General features: G+C 33.8%; 1 protein-coding gene across 4 annotated transcripts in view; it reads right to left on the bottom strand.

Moving 5' to 3' along the window:
- LMBRD1 (LMBR1 domain containing 1) overlaps positions 1 to 25,157 on the bottom strand; it is a 191,730-nt gene that overhangs the window by 58,605 nt on the left and 107,968 nt on the right. For 2 of the 4 annotated variants that reach the window (XR_001110507.2, XR_010336705.1), the window contains exons 15-18: positions 5,678 to 5,769; positions 5,368 to 5,499; positions 2,813 to 3,016; positions 587 to 697 (exon numbers count right to left, since the gene is read on the bottom strand). Coding sequence is in view for 2 of the 4 variants with exons in the window: in XM_012471887.3 (XP_012327310.2) it covers positions 5,395 to 5,499; positions 5,678 to 5,769 (197 nt within the window). In the remaining 2 variants the exon portion in view is untranslated. Of the gene's footprint in view, positions 1 to 586; positions 698 to 2,199; positions 3,017 to 5,029; positions 5,500 to 5,677; positions 5,770 to 25,157 lie in introns of those variants that run through there. The other 2 variants (XM_012471887.3, XM_012471886.3) reach the window with 2 other exon arrangements.

Raw genomic sequence — 25,157 nt, 5'->3', positions numbered from 1 at the left:
CCTATGCAACAATCTTGCATGTTTTTCACATGTACCCCAAAACCTAAAATACAATTAAAAAAAAAAGGAAGTGTTTCTGGTGCTTTTGCCTGTGAGAAGAATAAGGTAGTCTCCAATAAAACTTACCATATCAAAATATGCATGGAAAGGGAGAAAGGGTAGAAGAGTGACTTTCCTAAAACCAAGGTGTAGCTTAATCTATATGTACAAACCTAATAAAGTATGTCAGCTGAGATTTAAACATAGCCAATATATATGTTTAGGACTGTCCAAGGTAGCACAATTCAATCCAGGCAACTTGGGCCATCTGGTCACTTAGAGTGGTCTCTGCTGAAGAAGGGTAGATATTTAATCCAGCATCATCACAAAATGCCTGAAATGCCCCTTGCTACCTACCTCACATCACTTCAATCCTACAGTCATCAAGTAACCTTCTGATTATGCTACAAGCAGAGGATGGGTTGTGGTTTGGAGATATGAAAATTCTGGTAATAGGAATATCTTTGATCATAACTGTAACTTGATAAAGTGATTTATGTATATTTATTCATAATATCAGACACATACAATCTTAGTAGATACTGACCATGTCCAGTTACTGCCAAAGGCCATTCGGCTACACATTTCTAGATCAAGTTCTAAAACGATGGGTCCTATCTTCTTTAATTGTAGAAACTCAGTAGCCACTAGCCAGTGCCTGAAATAACAAGTTTAGATGTTTGCTGAGTGAATAAATTACATACACGCAAAACTAATCCATTTTGAGACTTCTTGATAGCCAACCAGATTTTCCCTGGAGATCTCAAATTCTGTCTCCTTGCATACAGTCTCTCTATTTAAACTTTAGTAAAGACATTTGTTTGTTAACATTCTTTATATAAGAATTCACAATGTAACTTCCTTCTATATTTTAGTACCAGAAAAAATTATCAGGAGAAAAACTGAGTGCTTTCTTCTATCAGATGTAAAATCTTCATTATCCATCATCTTTTCTTTCAGCTGCCAGAAAATTCTAAGACATATTTACATATAATCACAATGACTATTATCTTCTTATAAAATTTCTCCTTTAATATTTTTATCTTTAATATATTTAAAAATTGTCTACTGACTTCCTATAGTAAGAGAATTTTGCTTAAGACATGTTCTTCTTCCTTCCCTTTTATTCCATCTCCTAACATTATTATACAGATTGAGCAACTCTAATCTGAAAATCTGAAATCTGAAATACTCCAAAATCTGAAATTTCTTTAGCATCAACATGATGCTTGAAGGAAATGTTCATTCAAGCATTACGGATTTCATATTTTTATTAGGAATGCTCAACTGGTATATATTCTGCACATATTCTAAAATAAAAATCTCAAAATCCAAAACACTTCTGTTTCCAAGCATTTTGGATAAGGGATACTCAACCTGTATTACCATTTTAGATGCTGTATTGATTACCTCCATAATTTTAATCAACTATAGGGGAGGAAAATAATCTTTTATCTGTCCATTTTAGGAGCCCCAGCTGGGGCTCCATAACAAAAGACAGATAAACAGGAGAAAAGCATACAAATTTATTTAACATAATTTTTCTATGACACAGAAGATTTCAAAAGGAAATAAAACCTCAAAGGGGCAGTGAGTTGGATGCTTACATACTAAATTGGACAAAGAGTGGTAAATTATGAAAATGTGACAAGACAGAGAGGCTGGGGCTAGGGCAGAAAATGGTGGAACAATAACTAAGAAGATAAGAGATACATTTTGGATGTTTGCCCCCTCCAAATCTCATGTTAAAATGTGGTCCCCAGTATTGGAGGAGAGGCCTGGTGGTAGGTGTCTGGGTCATGGGAGCAGATCCCTCATGAACGGTTTGGTGCTGTCTTAGTGGTAGTGAGTGAGTTCTGTATCAATTCATGCTAGAACTGGTTCTTTTAAAGAGCCTGGAACCTCCTCCACTCTCCCTTGCTCACTCTCACTATGGGATACATGGACTCCCCCTTCTACTTCTGCCATAATTTTAAGTTTCCTGAGGCCTCACCAGAAGCTGGTACCAGGTTGCTTGTACAGCCTGAAGAACAGTAAGCCAAATAAACCTTTTTCTTTATAAATTATACAGCCTCAGGTATTACTTTATAGCAATGCAAATGGACTAATACAATAAGTTAGTTTAACAAGGTTTGTTTGTACAGGTTTTTTTTAGCCCTGGTGACAAAAATGTTACTTTCCTTCTGGTATAGAGAGGACATCTTCCATATGGGAGTTTCATATCCTGGTTTTAGGAAGAAAAAGGGGTAGTCAAAGCATCCTTCTTGCATCTGCTGTTTTAAGCTCAAAATAATTCTTTTGCCAAAATGGCATATTTGGGGTGGCATATTCCGCTACCCTTCAACATATATACTCCCTCTACCAGAGACATATTTCTTAATATCTCTCTTCTCTCTATCATCCCCCTCATAAAATGAGGATATAAACATGACTTTTCCTGTTAGGTCTCTTTTTACCCCTCTTCTTCAATCTTCCAGCTTTTAACAACTTTCTTTTTATGTGGTCATAAAAAGATACTTAAATTCTGGGCTATAATCAATGTTTACTGTGGTTTACCTATGAAATGATTCTAAAACAGTGTATTACTGACCTATGTACATATCTTTCACTAAAGAGCTCAATAGTATATTTTTAAAACATTATTTTCTGTATTGCTTTTTGCTTTCCTGAAGCTCCTGTGTTGCATTTTCTTTTGCAATATGCATTTTTCATTTCCTTTGCTATGGTAGCACTGAGCTAAAAGTCAGGTCCAGGGTCCCCATTCTGCCAGTACCTTGTTATATGGATGAATAATCACTTGTTTGAAGTTCACATGGAACATGACAGCCTTGGCCTTTTAGAAAGTTGTCACTCTAGATAATCTCTGATTTAGGCATTTTTCAGAAGGACTTCAAAGGAAATATGTTCTTCATTAGTGGAATTCATAACACAAATCAGCTTCATGAAAATACAGAGTTAATAAAAGCATTCCATATGACTAAAAGGAAAAAAATACCTTAGTGTTAGAATAAAAGTAAACTTCTAAATACATAGAAAGTTTATAGAATCTAGGATGAAAACAAAAAATACAACCAGTAAAATCAAAAGTTAAGAAGTTGGTCTCACAGAAACCAACAAAACATTCCCAAAAGTAATGAAAAGTATATGTAGTATTCAAGACAAATATAATACTTCTAACCTTTTAGGTTTCAAAATTGGTCTCAAAAACAGGCTAAATATGTATTCCTCTTTAATCAAAATAGTTTATTCATGCTTAAACCATGTAGACAAGCTTAAGACTTCTAACAAATTCTTTCTAACAAATTCACCTGTCAACTGAATGCTTTCCATGTGTACAAAGCTATTCTAGGCACAAAGAACAAAGTTGAAAAACCAGATGTTGTGTTTAAGTACTTGGAGTCTAGTGGACATGTCTCTGATTTATTTCAGACATGAAAGCAATAAATCACAATATATTGTACAGGGTGCCATGTGAATAGGGAAGAGTTTATCTGTCTGCTTTGGCTGCCATAACAAAATGCCACAAACTGAGTGGCTTAAACAACAGAAATTTATTTTCTCACAGATCTGGAAGCTGAAAGCTCAAGATTAAAAGGTTGACAAGACTGGATTCTCCTGAGGCCTCTTCCTGTTGGCCTTCTCATTGAATCCTCACATGGCCTCTTCTTTGTACATATACATTCTAGCTGTCTCTTCCCTTTCTTATAAGAACATCAGTCATATTGGATTTGGACTCCACCCAACAGCCTCATTTTACTTTAATTACTTTTAAAAGGTCTGATCTCTACATAGAGTCATTCATTCTGTGAAGCACAAGGAGGGGCAAGACTTCAACATATGAATTCTAAGCAGACACAATTCAACCTGTAACATAGAAGGCAATAGCAAAAATGGAAAAGAAGGGACAAATGGAAAGATAGGAAGTAGAAATTAACATGACTTGATTGATGAGTTAATTATATACAAGAGATATGGAGATAGGCCTGATTTTTTGTTTAGGCAATCAAGTCTCTGCTGGTGCATTTGTCAAAAAATGAATGCAGAAGAAGTCTTAGTTTAGCCCCCCAAAAAATGAGTACTTCAGTTTTCAAAATGTTGTGGTTGAAGCAGTAATTTCTAGCTAAAAGGTAAGTCAAAGTTCAGAGCTTAGGAAAAAGTAGTATAGATAGAAGTCAAGGGTATGTGAGACTGTCCACAAAGAAAATTTAAAATAAGAACTGAAGGGAATGAAATTCTGGTGAATAATCCTAAAGGGTAGTTGAAGAAGCAGAAGCCAAATATAAAAGCTGTGAAAGTTTATCAAGACAGACAAAGAATCAGAACAGGAAAAAAGGGCACAAAAATTAAGGAAGAGAATTAACTTAGATATAGTTATTAATTCCTAAACCTTTTAAAGAAACTTAGTGATATTTTACCTCAAGGATCATAATATATACTTTTTTATGAGTTCTAATGTGCTTATGTTAGTAAACTAGAATATAATTTTTGATTATTTCTCACTATCCAGAATGTGTTCAAAATACCCTACTGATGTCATACAGTTTTCATTATAGCTTTTGCAAATTTCAAATCTTTAAGTATCTCTAAAGCCAAAATATGATGCCATATATCTTAAAGTAATACATAAACTAATTTTTTTCAGTATTAATTATTCTTGAAAATACCCCTATTTATATTGGAATACAAATGCTGAGGTCACATACAAAACAAAAGCTACCTATAACAATATATATACCTTAAATACTATAGAGGTTGTAAGATATCTAATGTATTAATATTTGAACAATATAACATCTTGGAATGTCCTGCTCTTAGAGCACTAAGTAGTTTGAAATCTTTTCATGAAACTACTTGAGTGGCACTAAAGATTTTAGGCAGAAAACTTAAAACAAGTTGCATATGGGAGCAACATTCATCAGCTATACTGTAAATATTATTTGGAAGCAATCAGATAGAGACACTTTAAAATTCCACATCACTCTGGAGAACCTAAGGCACAAATACAAATGATTTATTATGTTTTTAAAAAGTGACAAAAGGGAGTATTAATTCTGGAAGATTTTTAATCAATTGAACACTATTATACATTAGAGGAAAAAATTTTGCACAATCATTCCCTCACAAAGCCAGTAGTTTTATATTTACATGGCATTATTATGGTAATTTAAAATGTTAATCTATGATACAATGTTACTTCAGAAAACATATAATAAAATATAGTTGTTTTATAGTCATGCTCCCATTTTTGATGAAAGCTAGTTAGCTCATCCTAATGTTAGTTTAATACTTTAAAAATGCATAACAGATATTCAGTCAGCGTTACACAACCTTTAATACAGAAGTCTGTCAAACAGACTAGACAGAGGGCTCATCATCACTTATGTCTGAATCTTCATCTACTCCTTCAATAACTGATTTCTTCCCTTTACAACAGGATACAATTAATCCAATCAAGAATACCTGTAAATTCAAATAAGCTATGTGTTATTTTTCAAATTTAAAATCATTTGCAAAGTAAAGCTTTAAAATTCAATGACAGCACTATGATACAAATAGGCTACTAATATACAAAGAGTTTACCTGTTTAACTATAATTTATAAAGGAAGGTCAAATCATGCCTCAGATATTTGTACTTACCCCAAGAAATGCCCAGTTACCAAAATAGTAAGCAGCACTGAAGAACCAGAACTTGTGAAGGAATAGGTATGTCCGGGTAACAGTACACTGATCTGTAAAAGCAAATAAAAGACTATGGTGAGATATGTTCTTTCATAAAATTGATGATTAATACTTTCTCTAAAAGGTAATGACCAAGATCATATGGCTAATTAAGTGTCAGAGATGGGAATGAAACTTAGGTCTCTCTTGAAAGGCCACTCTTTCAGTTACCTTAATGTAGTGTTAAAAACTGCTAACTAATATGACATATTTTTAAAAAAATGAATGCTGCCAATGCAATCTAGATCTCAGGTATAAAAAATTATTTTGGCTAGTTTGCTTTATTAGAAATAGAAAAATCACTTTTACTTGGAGTATCAGACATATCCTAAAACAAAATAAAGTTTTCCTGATGAACATCAAGAAAAAAGAACAAAGTAATCAGATGTGGTTAGTATTAAGTTGCACTTGTAGGTACAGAAAGGTCTAATACCTTTCCTCATCCACTGTAAGTTTCATGGCCAACACTCCTATAACAGAAGACAAGTTAACAAGAGAAAAGCATAACACATTTATTTAATCAGTTTTACATGACACAGGAGGCTTCAGAAATGAAGAGCCAAGGACTCAAGGGAAAACTGTATATGTTCATGCATAGTCAATGAAGAATGGAGAGCTAAGAACAGAGAATAATTAGACAAAAGTGTATAACCTAATGGTAACAGATTGAGAGGGGAAAGCCAGCAAGGTCTGTATGTTCAGCTTCTTCTTGGTCTTTCTATATAGCATTTCCTTCTTTATGGTATAGGGCAGAACGCCTTCTGGAATGAGAGTCTTATGACCTACTATCAGACAAGGTAGGTCACAGAATTTCTTTATGGCCAGTTCCTACATAAAAAGGTGGGGGAAGTTTAATATTTCTAGGTTTATGGCTGGCTTTGGGGAAGTGGGGTTCTAATTTCTATGACATGGTTGGGGTAAGAGAAATTCTAGTTTCTATGGTTTGCCTTGGGAGAGAAAGGGGAACAAAAGAAAGAAGGGCAAGAGAAGGCCGAAAGGACACTTTGCTTCTGGAGCTCTTTCAATATCCTTCAGTTCAAAGTACTTAGCATGTCACAGTGTGTGCTATCATTTTCTTATCCCCAACACACTTTTCTAATAAACGAATTCTCACTGCAGCTCAAACCTGAGAGGTTTCTTTTAGTTTTTAGCTTTTTATGACTGCTACTAAATGAATGGTTGCTTCTTCTAAAGAAATTAAATTACATAGATGGGTGTTTTTATGTCTTCTACCCCTTTCCTAGAACTAGTAGAACTCTTAACTGTGCCAGTCCCCAGTTCACCAACTTTGTATCCAGTTGTCATCTCATTCAAATATGGCTTTACTTGGAGACACTGGCCATAGCTAAGTTACTTGGCAAGTTTGACTTTTGACAATAATAAAAATGGTTTTGGATTTCGTTTTATTTCCAAAAAATGTATACAATGTCAGAACTTCACATTTTATATACTAGTATCTGGCTATTAGTATTTTACAGGAACCATAGTTCTTGGTGACTATGCACACACACACACACACACACACACGTATGTATGACTTTTTTGTAAACTGTCATTTCAATGTTACAATCATTTTTAGTTATTGTAATCAATGTGAATATCATTTTTTTTCAAATTTGTTCTGAGCCTATAGTGTTTGCTTTGTGAATGTAAGTGTATTGTATATATTCTGTATAGTTATATTGTACTGAAATATTAGCTTGTTTGATATAAGGAAAATATGTATTATCTTTTTGCTAGCCTGATTGTTTAATCTTTTTAAAAAAGGTTTAAACTTGTTTTTTTTTAATATTTAAACTGGCCTTTATTACATGGTCACAAATAAAAGTTGCAGTTAGGAAAGGGATGGGCAGGGGACAACTAGTTTTGAGTGTCTTTAAATAGAAATATGAGACTAAGGTTTGGTTTTGTTTTTGTTTTTCATTAAAATATCTTATGCTTTATGGAAAAAAGAAAATCATTATTTACTGATATGATTCCTGTTGGAACTTCAGATAGCATTATAGCTGTAATTAAAAATAAATATATTTTTCTCCTTCAAATAAAATGTAACTCTTAAAGAGAAAGTGGCAGACTGGTTATTTGATATTTGTGTAAACCCCATACTAGTTTTGTCCAAATACATTATTTCCATTAGGTTACAAAGTCATTGACCCAATTGACACACATCTAGTAAATGATGTCTCAGGAAATATTTATTCAAGCCATTCAGAAAGGCCTAAGGCAACACAATACAGTTGATTTCAAACAAAACAGGTTAGAGGTACCCACCACCACGCGCAGACAAAAATCCACATGTAACTTTTGACTCCTCCAAAACTTAACTACTAAATAGCCTAGTGTTTTCTAGAAGCCTTACTAATAACATAAACTGTTGATTGACCCATATTTTGTATGTTACGTGTATTACATACTGTGATCTTACAATAAATTAAGCTAGTGAAAAGAAAATGCTATTCAGAAAATTATAAAAAGTAAAAATACATTTACTATTCATTAAGTGGAAGCAGATTATCATTAAGGTCTTTATCCTCATTGTCTTTACACTGAATTGGCTGACGGGGAGGGGAAGGAGAGAGAAGAGAAGGGGTTGATCTTGCTGTTTCGAGGTGGTAGAGGTGGAAGAGGCAAAGGAAGTAGAAGAGGAGGCAGGAGAGGCAACTGCAACTTTCCTAATGTAGATGGCAGGGTGATGGATGCAGCAAGCCACTATGGCACGTGTATACCTATGTAACAAACCTGCATGTTCTGCACATGTACCCCAGAACTTAAAGTACAATTTGAAAAAAAAAATCCGGCATAAGTGAACTCATGCAGTTCAAACCCATGTTGTTCAAGGGTCAACTATATTATGTAATTGAGTGAAAAATTATAACTGCTGTACCTAATAGAGGATACCAACCTCACAAATTTCAGAGGGCCTTTATGTCTAACAGAAGAAAATCCTTATCTCACAAAGCAACTTCTTCTCAGTCTGTTAATTACAAAAGAAATTATAACTTCTGCATATTTTTATCCAAAATGGACAATGGCAAAAAGATGCTACATGCAATTAGAAGACCCATCCCAAATCCTATTTCTAATCAAGAAAATACACCTTTTATTTTTCTGAGCTCTCTTCTTAGCTTCAATAAGTAAGTGCTATTTTCTCTCAAAACATAAATTGAGCTGAGGGCTACATATTCCAGCTTATTACATAAGGGATCTAATAACACTTTTTCTTGTTCCTGTCACATGGTTTTCTGAAAATAGCATTAAAGCTATATTTTATCAACATACAAGACTTGTTATATAAAGCTTCAGATATGTTATATAAAGATTTAGATAATCTAAATTTTATCTACTCTAAACCCTTAAACTGTACTTCAACATTTACTTCTGAATTGCTCAATACCAAACTGAGCAAACCTCTTTCTGGCAGAAAAACACGCAATTTAACAGAGAAGCTATCTATTGATCCCAAAGGCACCCTTCAAAGTATTTCTTCTTTTTATCAACAGAAAAGTCTAGTAGGAATATTCACAGTTTTCTAAGAAAACCAGAAGGGCTTTAAGCAGCATTAGCTGAACACATTTCTGTCTCCTACAGTTAGCACAGATGATTAGAGCTTTACACTAGGTGCTAGGAGTTCAGACTCTCAGCAGAGACTCCTAGATAGAAAATGTCTTTGTCATTTACTTTGTACTCCCACTATACTGTATTGTCACTTTTATTGTAGAACTTACTTCATAGTGATATAGCTGTTCAATTTGTAATTTTTTTCCAGTAGCTATACTGAGTATTGTAAAATACCATTGGAGTACTCAAATTGATTAATATTCAATGACTGTTGAAGTAAAATAAATGTGAAAGGGGATATTTCATTTAAAATTCAAATTGTTAAATAGCACATTTTTTTTCTTTCTTTCTTTCTTTTTTTTTTTTGAGACAGAGTCTTGCTCTGTCACCAGGCTGGAGTGTAGTGGCATGATCTCGGCTAACCTCTACCTCCAGGGATAAAGAGATTACCCTGCCCTCAGCCTCCCAAGTAGCTGGGACTACAGGTATGTGCCACCTTGCTAGGCTAATTTTCTGTATTTTAGTAGAGATCGGGTTTCGTCATGTTGGCCAGGATAGTCTTGATCTCCTGACTTCGTAATCCACCCACATGGACTCCAAAGCGCTGGGATTATAGGCATGAGCCACTGTGACCGGCCTATTTTCTAATTTTTAAAAATTAAAATCTGACAAGATTCCAAGGGCATAAAAATGAGAAAGCTGAATATATCTTGAAATTAAAGCATAACTAAAATGTCCAGCATGGTGAACAAAGAGCCCAGGCTCTGGACACTGACAGACCTAGAGGGGAACAGCATTTGGTCACTTTTTTGCCATGTGAACAGGCAGATCTGAACTGTGGAACCTGTGTACTTATCACCATCTTTCCTCACAGTATTGCTATAAAGATCATATGACATATACATCAAAAGCCCCATGCAAAGTGGCACTTATTAATTTCTTTCATTTTTCCTCTGCAAAGTATAGAGAACAATTGTGAAGAGCTGCTCAACCGGTTGCAAGTCTTAAGATTTTAGACATTCATATCTAATAGTAGGAAAATAATTGGTTAGTCACTAGTATCATGACTACTCTGTGCAAGCCCATTATTTTTCTGTCTCTATAGTTGAAAAACACAAATGGATTTGGCAAAGTTCAAATTTGTATAATCAGTATCAGGATACACTGCTAAACAGTAATATGCCAATTTGAATAACCAATTTGAATGTTTCAAAAATGAAGAGCAGGATGGGCTTGGACCTATGCAAAGAATGCCTGTTCATAATTATTTTAAAAATAAGAATGGTATCATTCTGGTTTAAGTATTACTTTAACTTCACTTTACAAGTATAAGCCTGTTTGAAAAACAGAATGTTCTCAATATTGCTAATGCTCTAAACTTAAAAAATAAAAATTCTATTACTAATTTCCATACTTAAAGATATTTTGGGAGTCAGAACTTGACTAAATTAGAAATTTCAGGGCCAGAACAGGGCTTACAAAACAGAGGCTGAGCTGGCAGAAGTAAGATAAATCAAATCATTCTCCTCCAGACGTCTAATCATCCACTTAGTAACATTTTAAATTGGCTCTCTGACTCTTGCCCACCACCAAAACCGTATCTTAAATATTTTTTGAATCACATTATTTTACATGTTTATCTTTTTTAAAGGTTGTGGACTTTGACATAAGCCTTTTAAAATACCATAAAAAGGTACCATCATTCCATGTTGTTGTTGAAAAATGATACTAGACTAAAAATCCACATACACAATAAGTAACAGCTCTTTATAGTCATCTTTATACATATATATAATTTTATTTCTATTAACTGGCATATAGCATTAGGAAAATTTTTTGCTAATAAGATTCATGCATATATTTCATCTTCAAGCGATGATTCTATACTGAATAAATGGAGGGGAGTGTCATTCTTCACCATCTGCCATCTTCCAGCTGCTCACCTGAATCACACATATCTAGGAGATATACAGATTTCTTTCTATAGTTATCCAACTAAGAAAATTACAATAAAGGTTCTGAATTTGGTTTTACCTTCCAAGTAAATTATAATTGTTGGATATTTCATTTAGGAATTGTGTTCTAAAATCTGAAGTATTCCAGAAACTTCTGTTGTTCCTCACAAGGACATATAATTGAATTAAAGATTAAACTTCCGATTAGATGTTAACAATGAAAACTAAACATGGGGGAGGCGGACTCAAATAATTAGTTTTCTGATAAGAGAGTGGCCATACAGAAATGATTAGAATTAAAAGAGCCAACAAAGGGCATCTGAAGCATATGAATAAAATAAAAATACTTTTGAATCCTGCTACTACCACCATTCCTTCATCTCTCCTCACATATCATCAAACAGAGAAATAGAAGAAATGCAAATAAATCATTTTTTTTTTGTAATTTAACAGCAGTGTTTAAGGATTTAGCTGATAATTTTATATCACATATTTCCTGTTTCCTTTACTTGTTACATCACTTTTTATGTATCTTGACTGCCACTAAGATAACTTTGGTTAAGTAAAATAAATAATACCTTTTACTTTAAATACATCTTTTTAAAAACACTGAATGTTTAAGCCACAATTAAGTCATCATGTAAACCTTCATTTGAAATCAATTTATAATTAATTACTGTATATTTGCATTTTATAAAACAAAGCCTTATGTTACATATGTATATATAGAGAGAAGGCATTTGAGAAAACTCAAATGTCATGTAGAATAATTTTGAAACAAGCATTTTATTTGACTAGTGACCAATAAAAGCTGGTAAAAGACTGGACTATTTAGAAGCCACTTTATAGCTCATGGGTGCCCATGACTGTGCCAACTGGTTTCCGATGAGGGTCTTGCCACTATTGAATATTTGTAATGGATATATATATTTTAACTGTATACAGGCTAAGGAGTTTGGACTTTATTGTGATATGATTTGAAATCACTTATCAAATGGTTTTAAGAAAGAATAACATGAATGGAGTACAGATTAAAAGAGGAGATTAAAAGTAGAAAGAGGTTTACCAAGTTAGAAGGCTACACAACTGAAAAAAAAAACGAGCTCAGGGAGGGGAAGAAAAAAGTTGGGATCTGAGAGATTTTTAATAGAAACAAAAGTTGTATATTTATATTAAAATATAACAAGTGGTATACAGTGAAATCAATGTTTTGTTAAATCTCACTGGGAGATGTAGGTAAAGGGAAAGAGAACTGATAAATGTCAAAAATCATAGAAATTTTGAAGAACATAGTTTTCTTATACTTTAAGAATACACAAACTGTATCAGGCTAATAAAGATGTTTGCCAGATGTTTTGCACTTAATGAGCTCTGATTATATTTAAACAAGTTTAAAGCATTTCCAAGGTACTTATATATATATGTCATGTAGAATAATTTTGAAACAAGCATTTTATTTGACTAGTGACCAATAAAAGCTGGTAAAAGACTGGACTATATATATATGTATATATATATGTATATTTGTCTTTTAAGAAAAGAATGCTCCTAATTTCATTTTATTACTAATTAGCCACATAACACTCATTAAAAGGGAGGACAAGGTCTTAGCATATAAAATGTAGAAACTGTATAATCACAATCTGTATGAGTGAACTCTAAATTACTGAGATTTACTATCTGCTGGTTGTAATTGTCCAAGGATAGTAAGGTATAAAGCAATTGTTTTCTATTACTTTATCTTTTCATAAAATAAGTTTAAGGAGATATACTAGAAAATAAATATTAAAGTTAAAGATAGAAGATTGAGACTTAGTTAAGTCTGACAATAATATGAGACCTTTGAGGTAATTCATTTAACTTCTAAATATCAGTTTCTTTGTAAGTGACATACAGATATATGTGGTATATGGTGCTATATCAAATTTCTAGGAATTTAGAGAGAAATTTACATTTGAAAGAAAAGATTGATGTTTTCAGAGTTAGCCACCTTAAGCAGTAATCTGTGAGTAGCTGAGAAGTTTCACAAAATTATTTAGGTTGACTTTGATGTAGATTCTGGAGTATTTAGAAAGCATACAGTTAATTAACTTTACTATACTATCTTAGTTAAACTTCCATCAACACAATTGCAACGTCACCTAGAAAAAGAACCTCAATATCAGGAGACTTTCTAGATCTCCAGCAACATCCAAGAAAAATGGTGCTCTGATCAATAGTCACTTTTCCGGTTTGCATCACAATCTTGCTTGACAATAGATGTCATACATCAGGCCATCTCAGCTAGATACCAGCCAATAATATTACTGAGGCTCACTTTCTAACTTCATGTTTACCTAGACATGTGTGACTATAAATTGGATTTTCCATGCAAATTTTTCTCTCTGGTGATAATTCTCTAACCTTGAGCATCTAGTTTCTTTAATAGTTAAACTTTCTATGGTAAATTAATAAGCTGCCATTTGGTTGACATTAGATACTTGGGCTATTCTCTGTTCAGTTATATGAAGCTAAATATAGATGACGGAGACCAAAGTATGGCACTTCTTAGAAATAATTCTATCTCATCACTCTTCTATTGTGCTACACATCTTATGGGTTTACTACAATCAAATCAAATGAGGTTATCAACACAAACTTATTATTTGTCAAAAGATTAGAAATGTATAGTATTTAACCATAAAAAATTTTTTTAACCTGTTGAAAACTTAGCTTTCTGGTCAAAAGAACAGACTTAGCATAGTTATTTGTTTCTTATCCTTCTAAGGATCTCATTACCATTCTAGTATAGGAATAAAGCCAGAAGGAATCATTTACCAGCAAAGAGAATGGAAGTAGAACCATCAGCTGATGAGATGTTCCAACAATAATCTGGAAGATGGAAGGCCACATTTAAAAGGTCTCCAGTAAAATAGATGGTTTCCCTCCCATTTATTTTAAAATATAATATGGGGATCAAGAAGTCCCAGACACATGCACAGAGTTACCAGCAATGAGGCTTGCCAGTTCCTGATATTTAAATACCAATTGGCATAAATGTGAATGGACCATCAAATATATATGGAAAACTATCAGCATGAGGGAAAAAGAAAACAACGTAAACAGAACTGTACTTGGATAACCAGAATTATAATTTTACTTAAAGGAAACCATTAAGAAAAATGTTTAGTTATATTCAGGTATTAAAGATATTACATCCATAATATAAGGATGCTTGAAAAGAAAATCAGAACAACAAAGTACTCAAGGAAAATAATAATTGATTATATGAAATTAAAATTCATACTATGGTTGACAAAGCTGAATACATACCAAAGAACATACAGCAAACGGTAGGCAGAAAATATGAAAATGAGATAATACAAACGATCAAGTGAAGATATTCAGTAAATAACAAATAAGAATTCCCAAAGGAGAAAACAGTAAATAGAAAGAAACCATGAAGTAGTTTCAGAAGAAGAAAAGAACTGGCATTAGATTTCTCACCAGTTAAAATGAAAGCAGAAGATAATATAATGCCTCTAAAGTTCTAAGAGGAAATGACTTCTCATGTAGAATTCTAAGCACAACCAAACTATTTATTAATTGTGAGAACAGAATACTTTTCAGATACATGAGCACTTTTCAGATACATATTTCATATGAAGAATTTTCTTTTTTGCCCTAGTAAAACTTTAGTCTTCCTTGGAGAGAATTCACCAAGAAAGAAGACATAATTTACAATGCATGAGAAGTCTAATGGACAGAAATTGTAGCATTATAATATATAATTACAGTTTGTAAAGCTGAGAAGCAGAATCAGAAAGGAATTAATCCAAATAAAAACAGGAAGTCTGTAGGTTCCCAGAAGGAAGTCTTCAGGTCAATACAATGGGTTTCATCCAACAGACAAAATGAGCAAGAAGCTAGTAAATATTAGGTGTACCAGTATCTTACGTTACTTTAATAATACTATTTAAAAAGAGAAAGGACAAAGAAATTTTAAAATGTGGTTTTCTACAAATGTTTAAGAGAGACAAAGATATATTTTCTTATCCTCAAGAAATTTATATTTCTATAAAAAGGTAGAATAAAGATATACAAATGACTATACATTGAGAGAGAATAAGGTAATGTTATAAAAACTATAAATGCTATGGAAATTGAAACAAAAAAGCACATACATGTTTGGAGATTGAAAAAAGGCTAGTTAGAAATTAACCTTGTAAGAAGATTAGGATTCTGACTGATGAAAATGGGAGGAGTAGGACAAAGACTTATTGTGATATTTCAAGAGCAAATTGTTGAAAAGCAAAGGTAGATAAGAATCTGGCAATGTCCAGAAAATACGTTTTAAAAAAAGCTAGAGACTTGTAAGGGTTAAATAGTAGCAGTCCTTAAATCCTAGACTGAATTTATCAGATGACGTAAGGGGAACAATTACAATTTTTACTAGAGAAATGGCATTATTAGAGTACTTCAGAAGAGTAGTTCCACAGTGTGGTTCCCAGACCAGAAAATTCTAGGGTCCCACCTCAGATCCACTAAATCAGAAACTTTGGGCCAGGCACGGTGGCCCACATCTGTAATCCCAGCACTTTGGGAGGTCAAAGTGAGCAGATCACCTGAGGTCAGGAGTTTGAGACCAGCCTGGCCAACATGGTGAAACCCTGTCCCTACTAAAAATACAAAAATTAGCCAGGTGTGGTGGCATGTGCCTGGAATCCCAGCTACCCAGGAGCATGTGGCAGGAGAATCATTGGAACCCGGGAGGCAGAGGCTGCAGTGAGCTGAGACTGCACCACTGCACTCCAGCCTGGCTGACAAAAGAGAGACTCCATCTCAAAATAAAAAACAAACAAACAAACAAAAACCCAACTTTGCAATCTGGGTTTCACAAATCTTCCAAGTAATTTTGATGCATGCAAAAGTTTGATAACCCTTCCTTTAGAACAATTAAGGTAAAATCACTCTGTAGTATGGATTAGATTGAAGCAACAGTTAAAAGGTACAGTAATTTAAGTGAGACATGATGAAAGTGGAATGTGAGGGTCATTATGGCAAACAAAACAAAAACTCTGCAGCTCTTAGTAACTGATTAGGTGTGGAGAAGAAGTGAGTAACTACTTTGAAGAATGTGGTAGTATAAGAAATAGTTAAGTCAGTGTGGTCCAAAGTCCTTATCTAATAGTTTGTATTATTTGCCCCAAGAGTTATTCATTATAAACATTCTTATAAATACATCACCAAAATAAAGCAAAACTCTTTCTATTAGTTTTACACAATTAATAATTCTCATTCAGAGTTTCCCATACATAGCTAACAGCTTAGCTTCTTTACTTTGTTTTCTTCCTTGACCTTAAGGCAACACCCCAACCTACATATCACATCACAGCTACACATATGCTTTCATCCGTAAGGGAAACCTAATGAGACAATGTTCAATAACCAGCTGCGGTGCTGAGAACTTAATAGGTCACACTGTTAGTTCTCAATGAAGGAATACCCAGAACAAAACAAACAGGCTCAAAGGAAAAAAGCAATGTATAAGCTTAATAGGTACACATAAATTTCAAAGATAATTATTACAGATATTATCAAAATTAGAATGCAAAATATTAAACAAGTACTTTCTAATTAAAACTCTTAAAAACATGGGCATCAACCCTGACTCCCTTCTCTCCATATCTTGTCAAACTGTCAACCAAATACTATTGGCTCTACCTTCAAAATATATCCAGATTCTGACAACTTTTTGCCACTGCCACTACCACCCACGATAAGCTCTCCCTTGGATTATTGCAAAAGCCTCCGGTCAACACGCTTTTGCCCTTGGCTCATTATGGTCTGTATCGGGGTAGGCAAACTATGGCACACAGGGCAAATCAAGCCTATCATTTGTAATTTTTATTCAAATATAGCTACAGCCAACCCTTAAGTAATGTCTATGGCAGTTTTCATGCTGCAATGGTAGAGCTGAGTGGACTACTGCATGACCCACAAAGCCTGAAATATTTACTATCTGGCTCTTTGCAGAAAAAGGTTGCCAAGCCTTGGTCTATATGCAACACAGTAGTCAGAGTGATCCTGTAAGAACCTAAGTCACATCATGCCATTCCTCTGTTCACAATCTTCGAGATACTTCTCATTTGAAAGTAAAAGCTGACATCTCTTAAAATTATCTGCTTGCTGTTCCTCTACCTCAAGCATACTCCTGCTGTGTACTTGCTGTTAACACTATTTAGAGTAGTCTTCCCCAGATACTGTGTTTGCTCCTCACTTCTTTAAAGGCTTTTTATTCAAATGCCACCTTCCCAGTAATAATTCCCTTTCACCGTACCTAAAATTTCAAACTATTCCTCCTTCTGAACACCACTTTATCTCCTTCGGCACTTTATTGTTCTCCACAATACTTGTCACCTGACATATTTATCTGTCTGTCTTCTATTAAGTAGGCTCCATGGGGACAAGAATACTAGACTTTTTGTTCATTGCTGTATCCCTAGCAGCCAGAATAGTACCTAGCACATAGCAGACATCCATAAATATTTGTTAAATGAAAAACAACAGAAATAATAGATAAGTAAAATTAAATGATCTATGTAATACTGGAAATTAAGACATTCATAAATTTATCAGAATTTCACGACTAACAGGATTGTGCTTCTCAGTATTACTGAAGAAGGTATGTCAATAGGCTGAATTGCAACATAGTCATTACTTAATATTGTATTCCTCAAATAAAGGGGTAACTTTCAAAATAAAGCTATCAAAATTATCATAATTCTAGTAGAGTTGATGACATATTAATCTTATAAAGTAAATTTAACTATTCTTAACTTTCTCATCTTCACTACCAAATTGTCAGACTACAAAACAAAAGGAACACATAGTTTTTTTAAACGGTCACTGCCCCATGTTCTTCTGTCTAAAGAAGCAGATGACCTACATTCTCCAGAAGAGGGTTATCTTCTTAGTTATATACTATCAGAAAGCTAAAGTGAATTACCTTCACTTACTATGGGGTAGGAAGTGTGAAACTGATAGTCCATATTCAAACCTGCCTTTTAAATTAAGACAGGAACATTCTAGCACCATTTTCATTTCAAATTCTATTTAGGGACCACCACTAGGCTCACAGCACCACAGAAGATATTAACAAAGATATTAGGAGACTGTCATCACAAAGCATCAGTGTCACTTTTTATTTCCGCTTTTAAGACTTAATTTCTAGTGAAATTGCTTGACCAGCTTCATTTTAGCTTGTTAAAATTGGCTGTTCTTAACATGAACATTTTAACTTTAATTGCATAAATCCAACATCAGGTATTAACTAGTGTAGGAATTCTTTTAATAACATCAGTTTTAAACAGAAGTAAGCCTCTCTGGCAAAACACATTTTTTATTTATTTATATTTATTTATTTTGCTCACAGGCCAAAATTTGAAGGGCAGAGAATTTTTGTTTTAATCACTTGAATCCATCGTTAGTGACAATATAAGTATTATTAACAGTATTTCTTCAGGAATCTCAGAAGTTCCAGTAGAAAGAAATATTCCATATTCTTGGAAAAGATGGTACCAGGACTTTAAGAATTTAATTTTTTTTTTTTTTTTTTTGAGACGGAGTCTCGCTCTTGTTACCCAGGCTGGAGTGCAATGGCGCGATCTCGGCTCACCGCAACCTCCGCCTCCTGGGTTCAGGCAATTCTCCTGCCTCAGCCTCCTGAGTAGCTGGGATTACAGGCACGCGCCACCGTGCCCAGCTAATTTTTTTGTATTAGTAGAGACGGGGTTTCACAATGTTGACCAGGATGGTCTCGATCTCTCGACCTCGTGATCCACCCGCCTCGGCCTCCCAAAGTGCTGGGATTACAGGCTTGAGCCACCGCGCCCGGCCAAGAATTTAATTTTTTAAAAGTTTCAGTAACTATCTTCCCTACTCATAGTTTTCAACAAACTGGAAAAAGAGTCTTGAAAATCAGCATCTACTTGGCAAATGTATGTCATTACTGTGTCTCTCCTTGTTTTATCCTTAAAAATGTGTAGTACTCTTTTTAAAATTGTAGAAGTAATAAAATATATTTATTTTTAAAAATGAAGTGATTACTTCTTTCCTGAGGCACAGACTTTTAGATTTTGTTTATGCATAAAAGCATCTAAAAATGAGATAATATATACAGTCTTCCACTTACCATCACAGTGTTTACTTTTCTATGTCAAAACATACAAAGTTTTATGATTACCTTGTATGTATTGCTATTGAAAGTATCTCCATTGGTGGATAAATACCCAGTTGGTTTCTTTTGTTTTGCTATTTCTTATCTAAACTTTGTGGGATTTGGATACAAGTTACTAAAATGAGATAAATTATGAATCTGGTTTCAAGACTTCTATCAGGGTAAACTACTTTAGGAGACAGAAAAGAAATAGGACAACTCTCCTAGGGGTGGATGAGAAAAATAAATGGAGGAGAGAAGGACAGAAATTCAATCTAAGAACAGAGGTTTCAGAGCTTGGTCAGACATGTATGTCCATACAGATAAACTAGCAAGCAGTTAAAAAATTAGAACAGAAATTTAAGATTCTGAATTCTTGATTTCTTCCCCTTAAGTTATTCAGCATAACTAGCTTATATACTGTCAACTCTCCAAATACCATTAATAAACCTCACTGATCTAGCAAAGCTAAGTTTAGCAGACCAACTTCAGTGAGGAAGAACAAGAAGAGGGAATACAGAGAAGGATATTTATAAGGTTTTAGGGTTAGGGCGGGCTGGACCACTTTAATCAACGTTTTACAAGGTGAGGACCTGGTTAGAACTGACAAAATAGTTTTGGATTGGTAATGATGATGAAATGAGAAGTCTATGACTTTCATTCCTTTATGACTTTAAACAACCATTTCCATTATATTTAAAAAGCAGTAACAGCCTTTTTTTTTTTTTTTTACAATTTAAAGGACAGATGATGCAATAATGTTTCATTTTCTTGCTCTCAGACAAAACATGAAAATGTTAAGTGTTGAAAAAAATGGAATCCAGACACTTTGATTAAAAGTCCTAAGTCTTAATATCTGTGCAACTTTTATCTCTTAGTGTCCTAGTTTCTCCATCTGCAAAAAAGAAGATTAAACTAGCTAGATGGTCTTTCTGAAGTTTTTTTTTTCCTTTAACATTCTAGTTCATACTTTTAAAACTGTATACAACATATGCAGCTCTTTATGGCCTTTATTCCCATATCTATGACTCTCATACAAAAAACGAGGAGGGGATTCTTTAACTTATGTAGTATCTTAGACAAATGGTTTCAGAAAGATAGGTATTTATGAGTGTGAAAATAAGTCAATGTGCTCACTTGTTACCTAAATAAAGAAAGCTTGGTAAACAAGTTTTATTTATAGAGACTATATTTTGAATCATCTCTTGATGATGGCCTTGTTTACTCCAGAACATAAAGTTCAACTACTTTTTAATATATCAATACACATTTTACTTATTCTTTTTTACATGATTATTTGCAATTATTCTCATTTTCCCCCTTTGTACTTCCTATATATATAATTATAAGCCTGTTTTATCTTTTAATTTTGTCTGCTCATTTGTTTATAATTCATGTAGTTTGGTTTAACACATAGGTTTCCATTTTAGCATTTGCTAAGTTGTCTTAATCATTTGTCCTTGTAATATGGTAGGTATCCTCAAGCTAAAACCTAACCCTATTGGTCATTTGATTATTATTTAAGGTGCTCCCTTTTCTCTCTTTCTCTCACACACACACGTGTGTGTGTGTATGTGTGTGTGTCTATGAATAAGAGAATTATATTCAAATATTCAATGGTGTTGCCACCATTCATTGTTATTGTAACATACCAAGTATATTTATGTCCTTATGCCTTCTTAATGCAGGTTTTTTTTCTCTGCTTGCAATATCCTCATGTTATTTTCTCTTTATTCATTTAGATTTAACTTCCTCTTTTAGATCCCCAGAAAGGTTATACTGCCCCCTGGGGCAGAATGAATCATAATCTCCTTTTGCTTTATCACAGCATTTTGCTTGTAATTTCATTACAGCTTGCCATTTATTTATTTATTTATTTACTTTTTGAGACAGAGTCTCACTCTGTTGCCCAGGCTGGAGTAAGTGGCGCCATCTTGGCTTGCTGCAACCTCCGCCTCCGGGGTTCAAGCAATTCTCTTGCCTCTGCCTCCCGAGTAGCTGGGACTACAGGCGCACTCCACCCATGCCTGGCTAATTTTTGTATTTTTAATAGAGATGGGGTTTCACCATATTGGCCAGGCTGGTCTCGAACTCCTGACCTCATGATCCACCCGCCTTGGCCTCCCAAAGTGCAGGATTATAGGCGTGAGCCACTGTGCCTGGCTCTGCCATTTATATTTTCTTTTATTATAATTATTTATTTTCCTTTCCAAGTCCATTAGGCTACAGGTAAGTACTGTATATGTGTTTCCTCTAGTACTTTCTCTTTCCCAAAATCAAACCCAGTACTGACAATGTCTTCTATTTTTGTCCATTAAGGTACATTGGTCTTTCATCTTCGTATTTTGACTCAAATATTTAGTTTCCAAATGTACATGGTCTTTTAAACAATTATTTGTTTTAAATATTATATTCACATTTATACATAAATTGTCTATGTGTAAAGGTCCCTTTAGAGTAATAGCATGTAAAATTAAAAATTTCACTCCTGATTTGCTAAGTTGACTCACTTTGAACATAAGCTATGCATTACCTGTCAGGATGAATTAAGTAATACTGTCATTTTGAGAGAACTTCATAAAAATAGTAAGATAGGCATTCCTTATAAGATTACTGCTAAATCATTCTATTCTTCAACAGATTATTTTAAACACAAAGTACTTAAATTATTTTTAGATAAATGACTCTCATTTAAAACCTAACCATTATAAACACAACTAGGATTCCAGCAGTAGTTTCTTTTTCTATTTTTTTAAATTATACTTTTAAGTTCTGGGGTACATGTATAGAACATGCAGGTTTGTTACACAGGTATACACATGCCTTGGTGGTTTGCTGCACCCATCAACCCATCAACCCATCATCTACATTAAGTATTTCTCCTAATGCTATCTCTCCCCTAGACCTTCACTCCTGACAGGCCCCAATGTGTGATGTTCCCCTCCCTGTGTCCATGTGTTCTCACTGTTCAACTCCCACTTATGAGTAAGAACATGCAGTGTTTGGTTTTCTGTTCTTGTGTTAGTCTGCTGAGAATGATGGTATCCAAATTCATCCATGTCCCTGCAAAGGACATGAACTCATTCTTTGTATGGCTGCACAGTATTCCATGGTGCCACACTTTCTTTATCCGGTCTGTCATTGATGGGCATTTGGGTTGATCCCAAGTCTTTGCTATTTTGAACAGTGCTGCAATAAACATATGTTTGCATGTGTCTTTATAGTAGAATGATTTATAATCCTTTGGGTATATATCCAGTAATGGGATTGCTGGGTCAAATGGTATTTCTAGTTCTAGATCCTTGAGGAATCACTACACTGTCTTCCACAATGGTTGAATTAATTTACACTACCATCAACAGTGTCAAAATGTTCCTATTTCTCCACATCCTCTCCAGCATCTGTTGTTTCTTGACTTTTTAAATGACTGCCTTTCTAACTGTTGTGAGATGGTATCTCACTATGGTTTTCATGTGCATTTTTCTAACGACCAGTGACGATGAGTTTTGTGTGTGTGTGTTGGCTACATAAATGTTTTCTTTCGAGAAGTGTCTGTTCCTAACCTTTGCTCACTTTTTGATGGGGTTGTTTTTTTCTTGTAAATTTAAGTTCTTTGTAGATTCTAGATATTAGCCCTTTGTCAGATCGGTAGATTGCAAAAATTTCTCCAATTCTGTAGGTTGCCTGTTCACTTGGATGATAGTTTCTTTTGCTGTGCAGAAGCTCTTTAATTTAATTAGATGCCATTTGTCTATTTTGGCTTTTGTTGCTATTGCTTTTGGTGTTTTAAGTCATGAAGTCTTTGCCCATGCCTATGTCCTGAATGGTATTGCCTAGGTTTTCTTCTAGGGTTTTATGGTTTTAGGTTTTAAGTCTTTAATCTATCTTGAGTTAATTTTTGTATAAGGTATAAGGAAGGGATCGAGTATCAGCTTTCTGCATATGGCTAGCCAGTTTTCCCAACACCATTTATTAAATAGGGAATCCTTTCCCATTGCTTGTTTTTGTCAGGTTTGTCAAAGATCAGATGGTTGTAGATGTGTGGTGTTATTTCTAAGTCCTCTGTTCTGTTCCATTGGTCTATATATCTGTTTTGGTATCAGTACCATGTCCAGCAATATTTTCTATGTTTAATAAATGTTAGATCACCTCACATATAACCATAATATTAATTTAAAAAGTCTAAAATGTTTGATATTGATAAGACAGCAATATATATATTTTTAGAAATTGCTGCTTTAATATCTCTCCAAGGAGATTAACTTTTCTCACAAAAAATTTTAATTATAACATTGTAAATTAAAATTTTTGTTTTTAAATCTAAATATCATTCTCTAAAATTCTGTTACTTGCAATGAACACATTGCAAAGGTGCCATCAAATGTGTTATGGGTTACTCATTATAGTATTATCTAGTCTAGACAAATGTTGCCACCAAATATGTCATAAAGAATAATGTTAATTTTTTTTTCTGCATGCTGAGATTTTCTAGTTTCTAGTTAGATGGGTACTACTATACAAGTCCCTCACCATCCCTCACCCTAAGGGTAGGGATGCCAACCCATTCCCACCCTTATGTGTCTAATCCAGTGTCCTAATCTGCTTATCTTCCTTTATCATTATTTAACATGTTCAATTAAAAAACTATCCTGCCATCCCAATTTAGTTATACAATTTCTACCATCCTCTTCTAAGTATATACTGGCAAATTTAATGTTTAGAGATGTGCTGCAGAACAACAATAACAACAACAACAACAATTGGGAAAGATAAACCCATAAAACTAAAGGGTATATTTTTGTACTTCAAAATAACATTTCAAAAAATGAGTCAACTAAAATGTTTAAGAAAAAATATTCAGTGGTTCAAAGGGAGTCCTTTTTAACTACTATAAATTAGACTGAAAAAGAAAAATACTGAATGTTACTCATAAAAAATTTACAGTCAAGTGTATTATTTGACTAAATCTTACTGACCTATAATATAAAAAATTCACTCAGTCCAGCAATATGCGTGCATTCTGAAGCTCCCTTTATCAGTCTAACATAATTTTGAAACCACAATTTGTTTTTTTGTTTTTCTGCTGTTTCAATTCTACTGTAACAATTTGAAAAGAATCTATTTTAGATCTTCAAGGTCATTGACTCCTTGGTTAAAAACAAATTACAAACCAATTAAACACTAATTTTTCATTCTACTTTCCTCTAGCTAAAAATGGCAACCCAAAGCACTTCAACCATCAACCTTGCTTGTGATGTATGTAAACATTTTAAAGTAAAAAATCTTGAACTAACAACATTAAGAATAACTGGAAAGTTCTGTTGTATTTATTTATACTAACAACATTTTAGGATTATTTCTTCAGGCAAAATAAAGTTGTCCCCATCAGATGTTTATCCATATCATCTCTTGATTTTGCTCCTTTCGGTTTTAGTCTCTTCCCTTATTTCCCTCCAAATTCTGGACTCTGTGGTCACTGTTTATTTTCTAATCCTCAACTTGTCCTTTGCTTTTCATCCTTAAATCTGCAATTCTACTTCAGTTCTTCAATCCATACCTTTCCCCAAACAATCTAAGAACTGATGGAGAAAACTTACGCAAGTTGTGCAGACCTGTTCAATAAAAATATAAAACTGATAATCTCACCTCTGTCCCTTGACATATTTACCTATCACTAACTTACCTTCAG

This window comes from Aotus nancymaae, unplaced genomic scaffold (assembly GCF_030222135.1).
Source record: "Aotus nancymaae isolate 86718 unplaced genomic scaffold, 86718_ANA_hifiasm-v0.15.2.pri h1tg000040l, whole genome shotgun sequence".
Lineage (NCBI taxonomy): Eukaryota > Metazoa > Chordata > Mammalia > Primates > Aotidae > Aotus > Aotus nancymaae.
The sequence above is the reverse complement of the archived record's forward strand: the minus strand, read 5'-3'. Positions and strand labels throughout refer to the sequence as shown.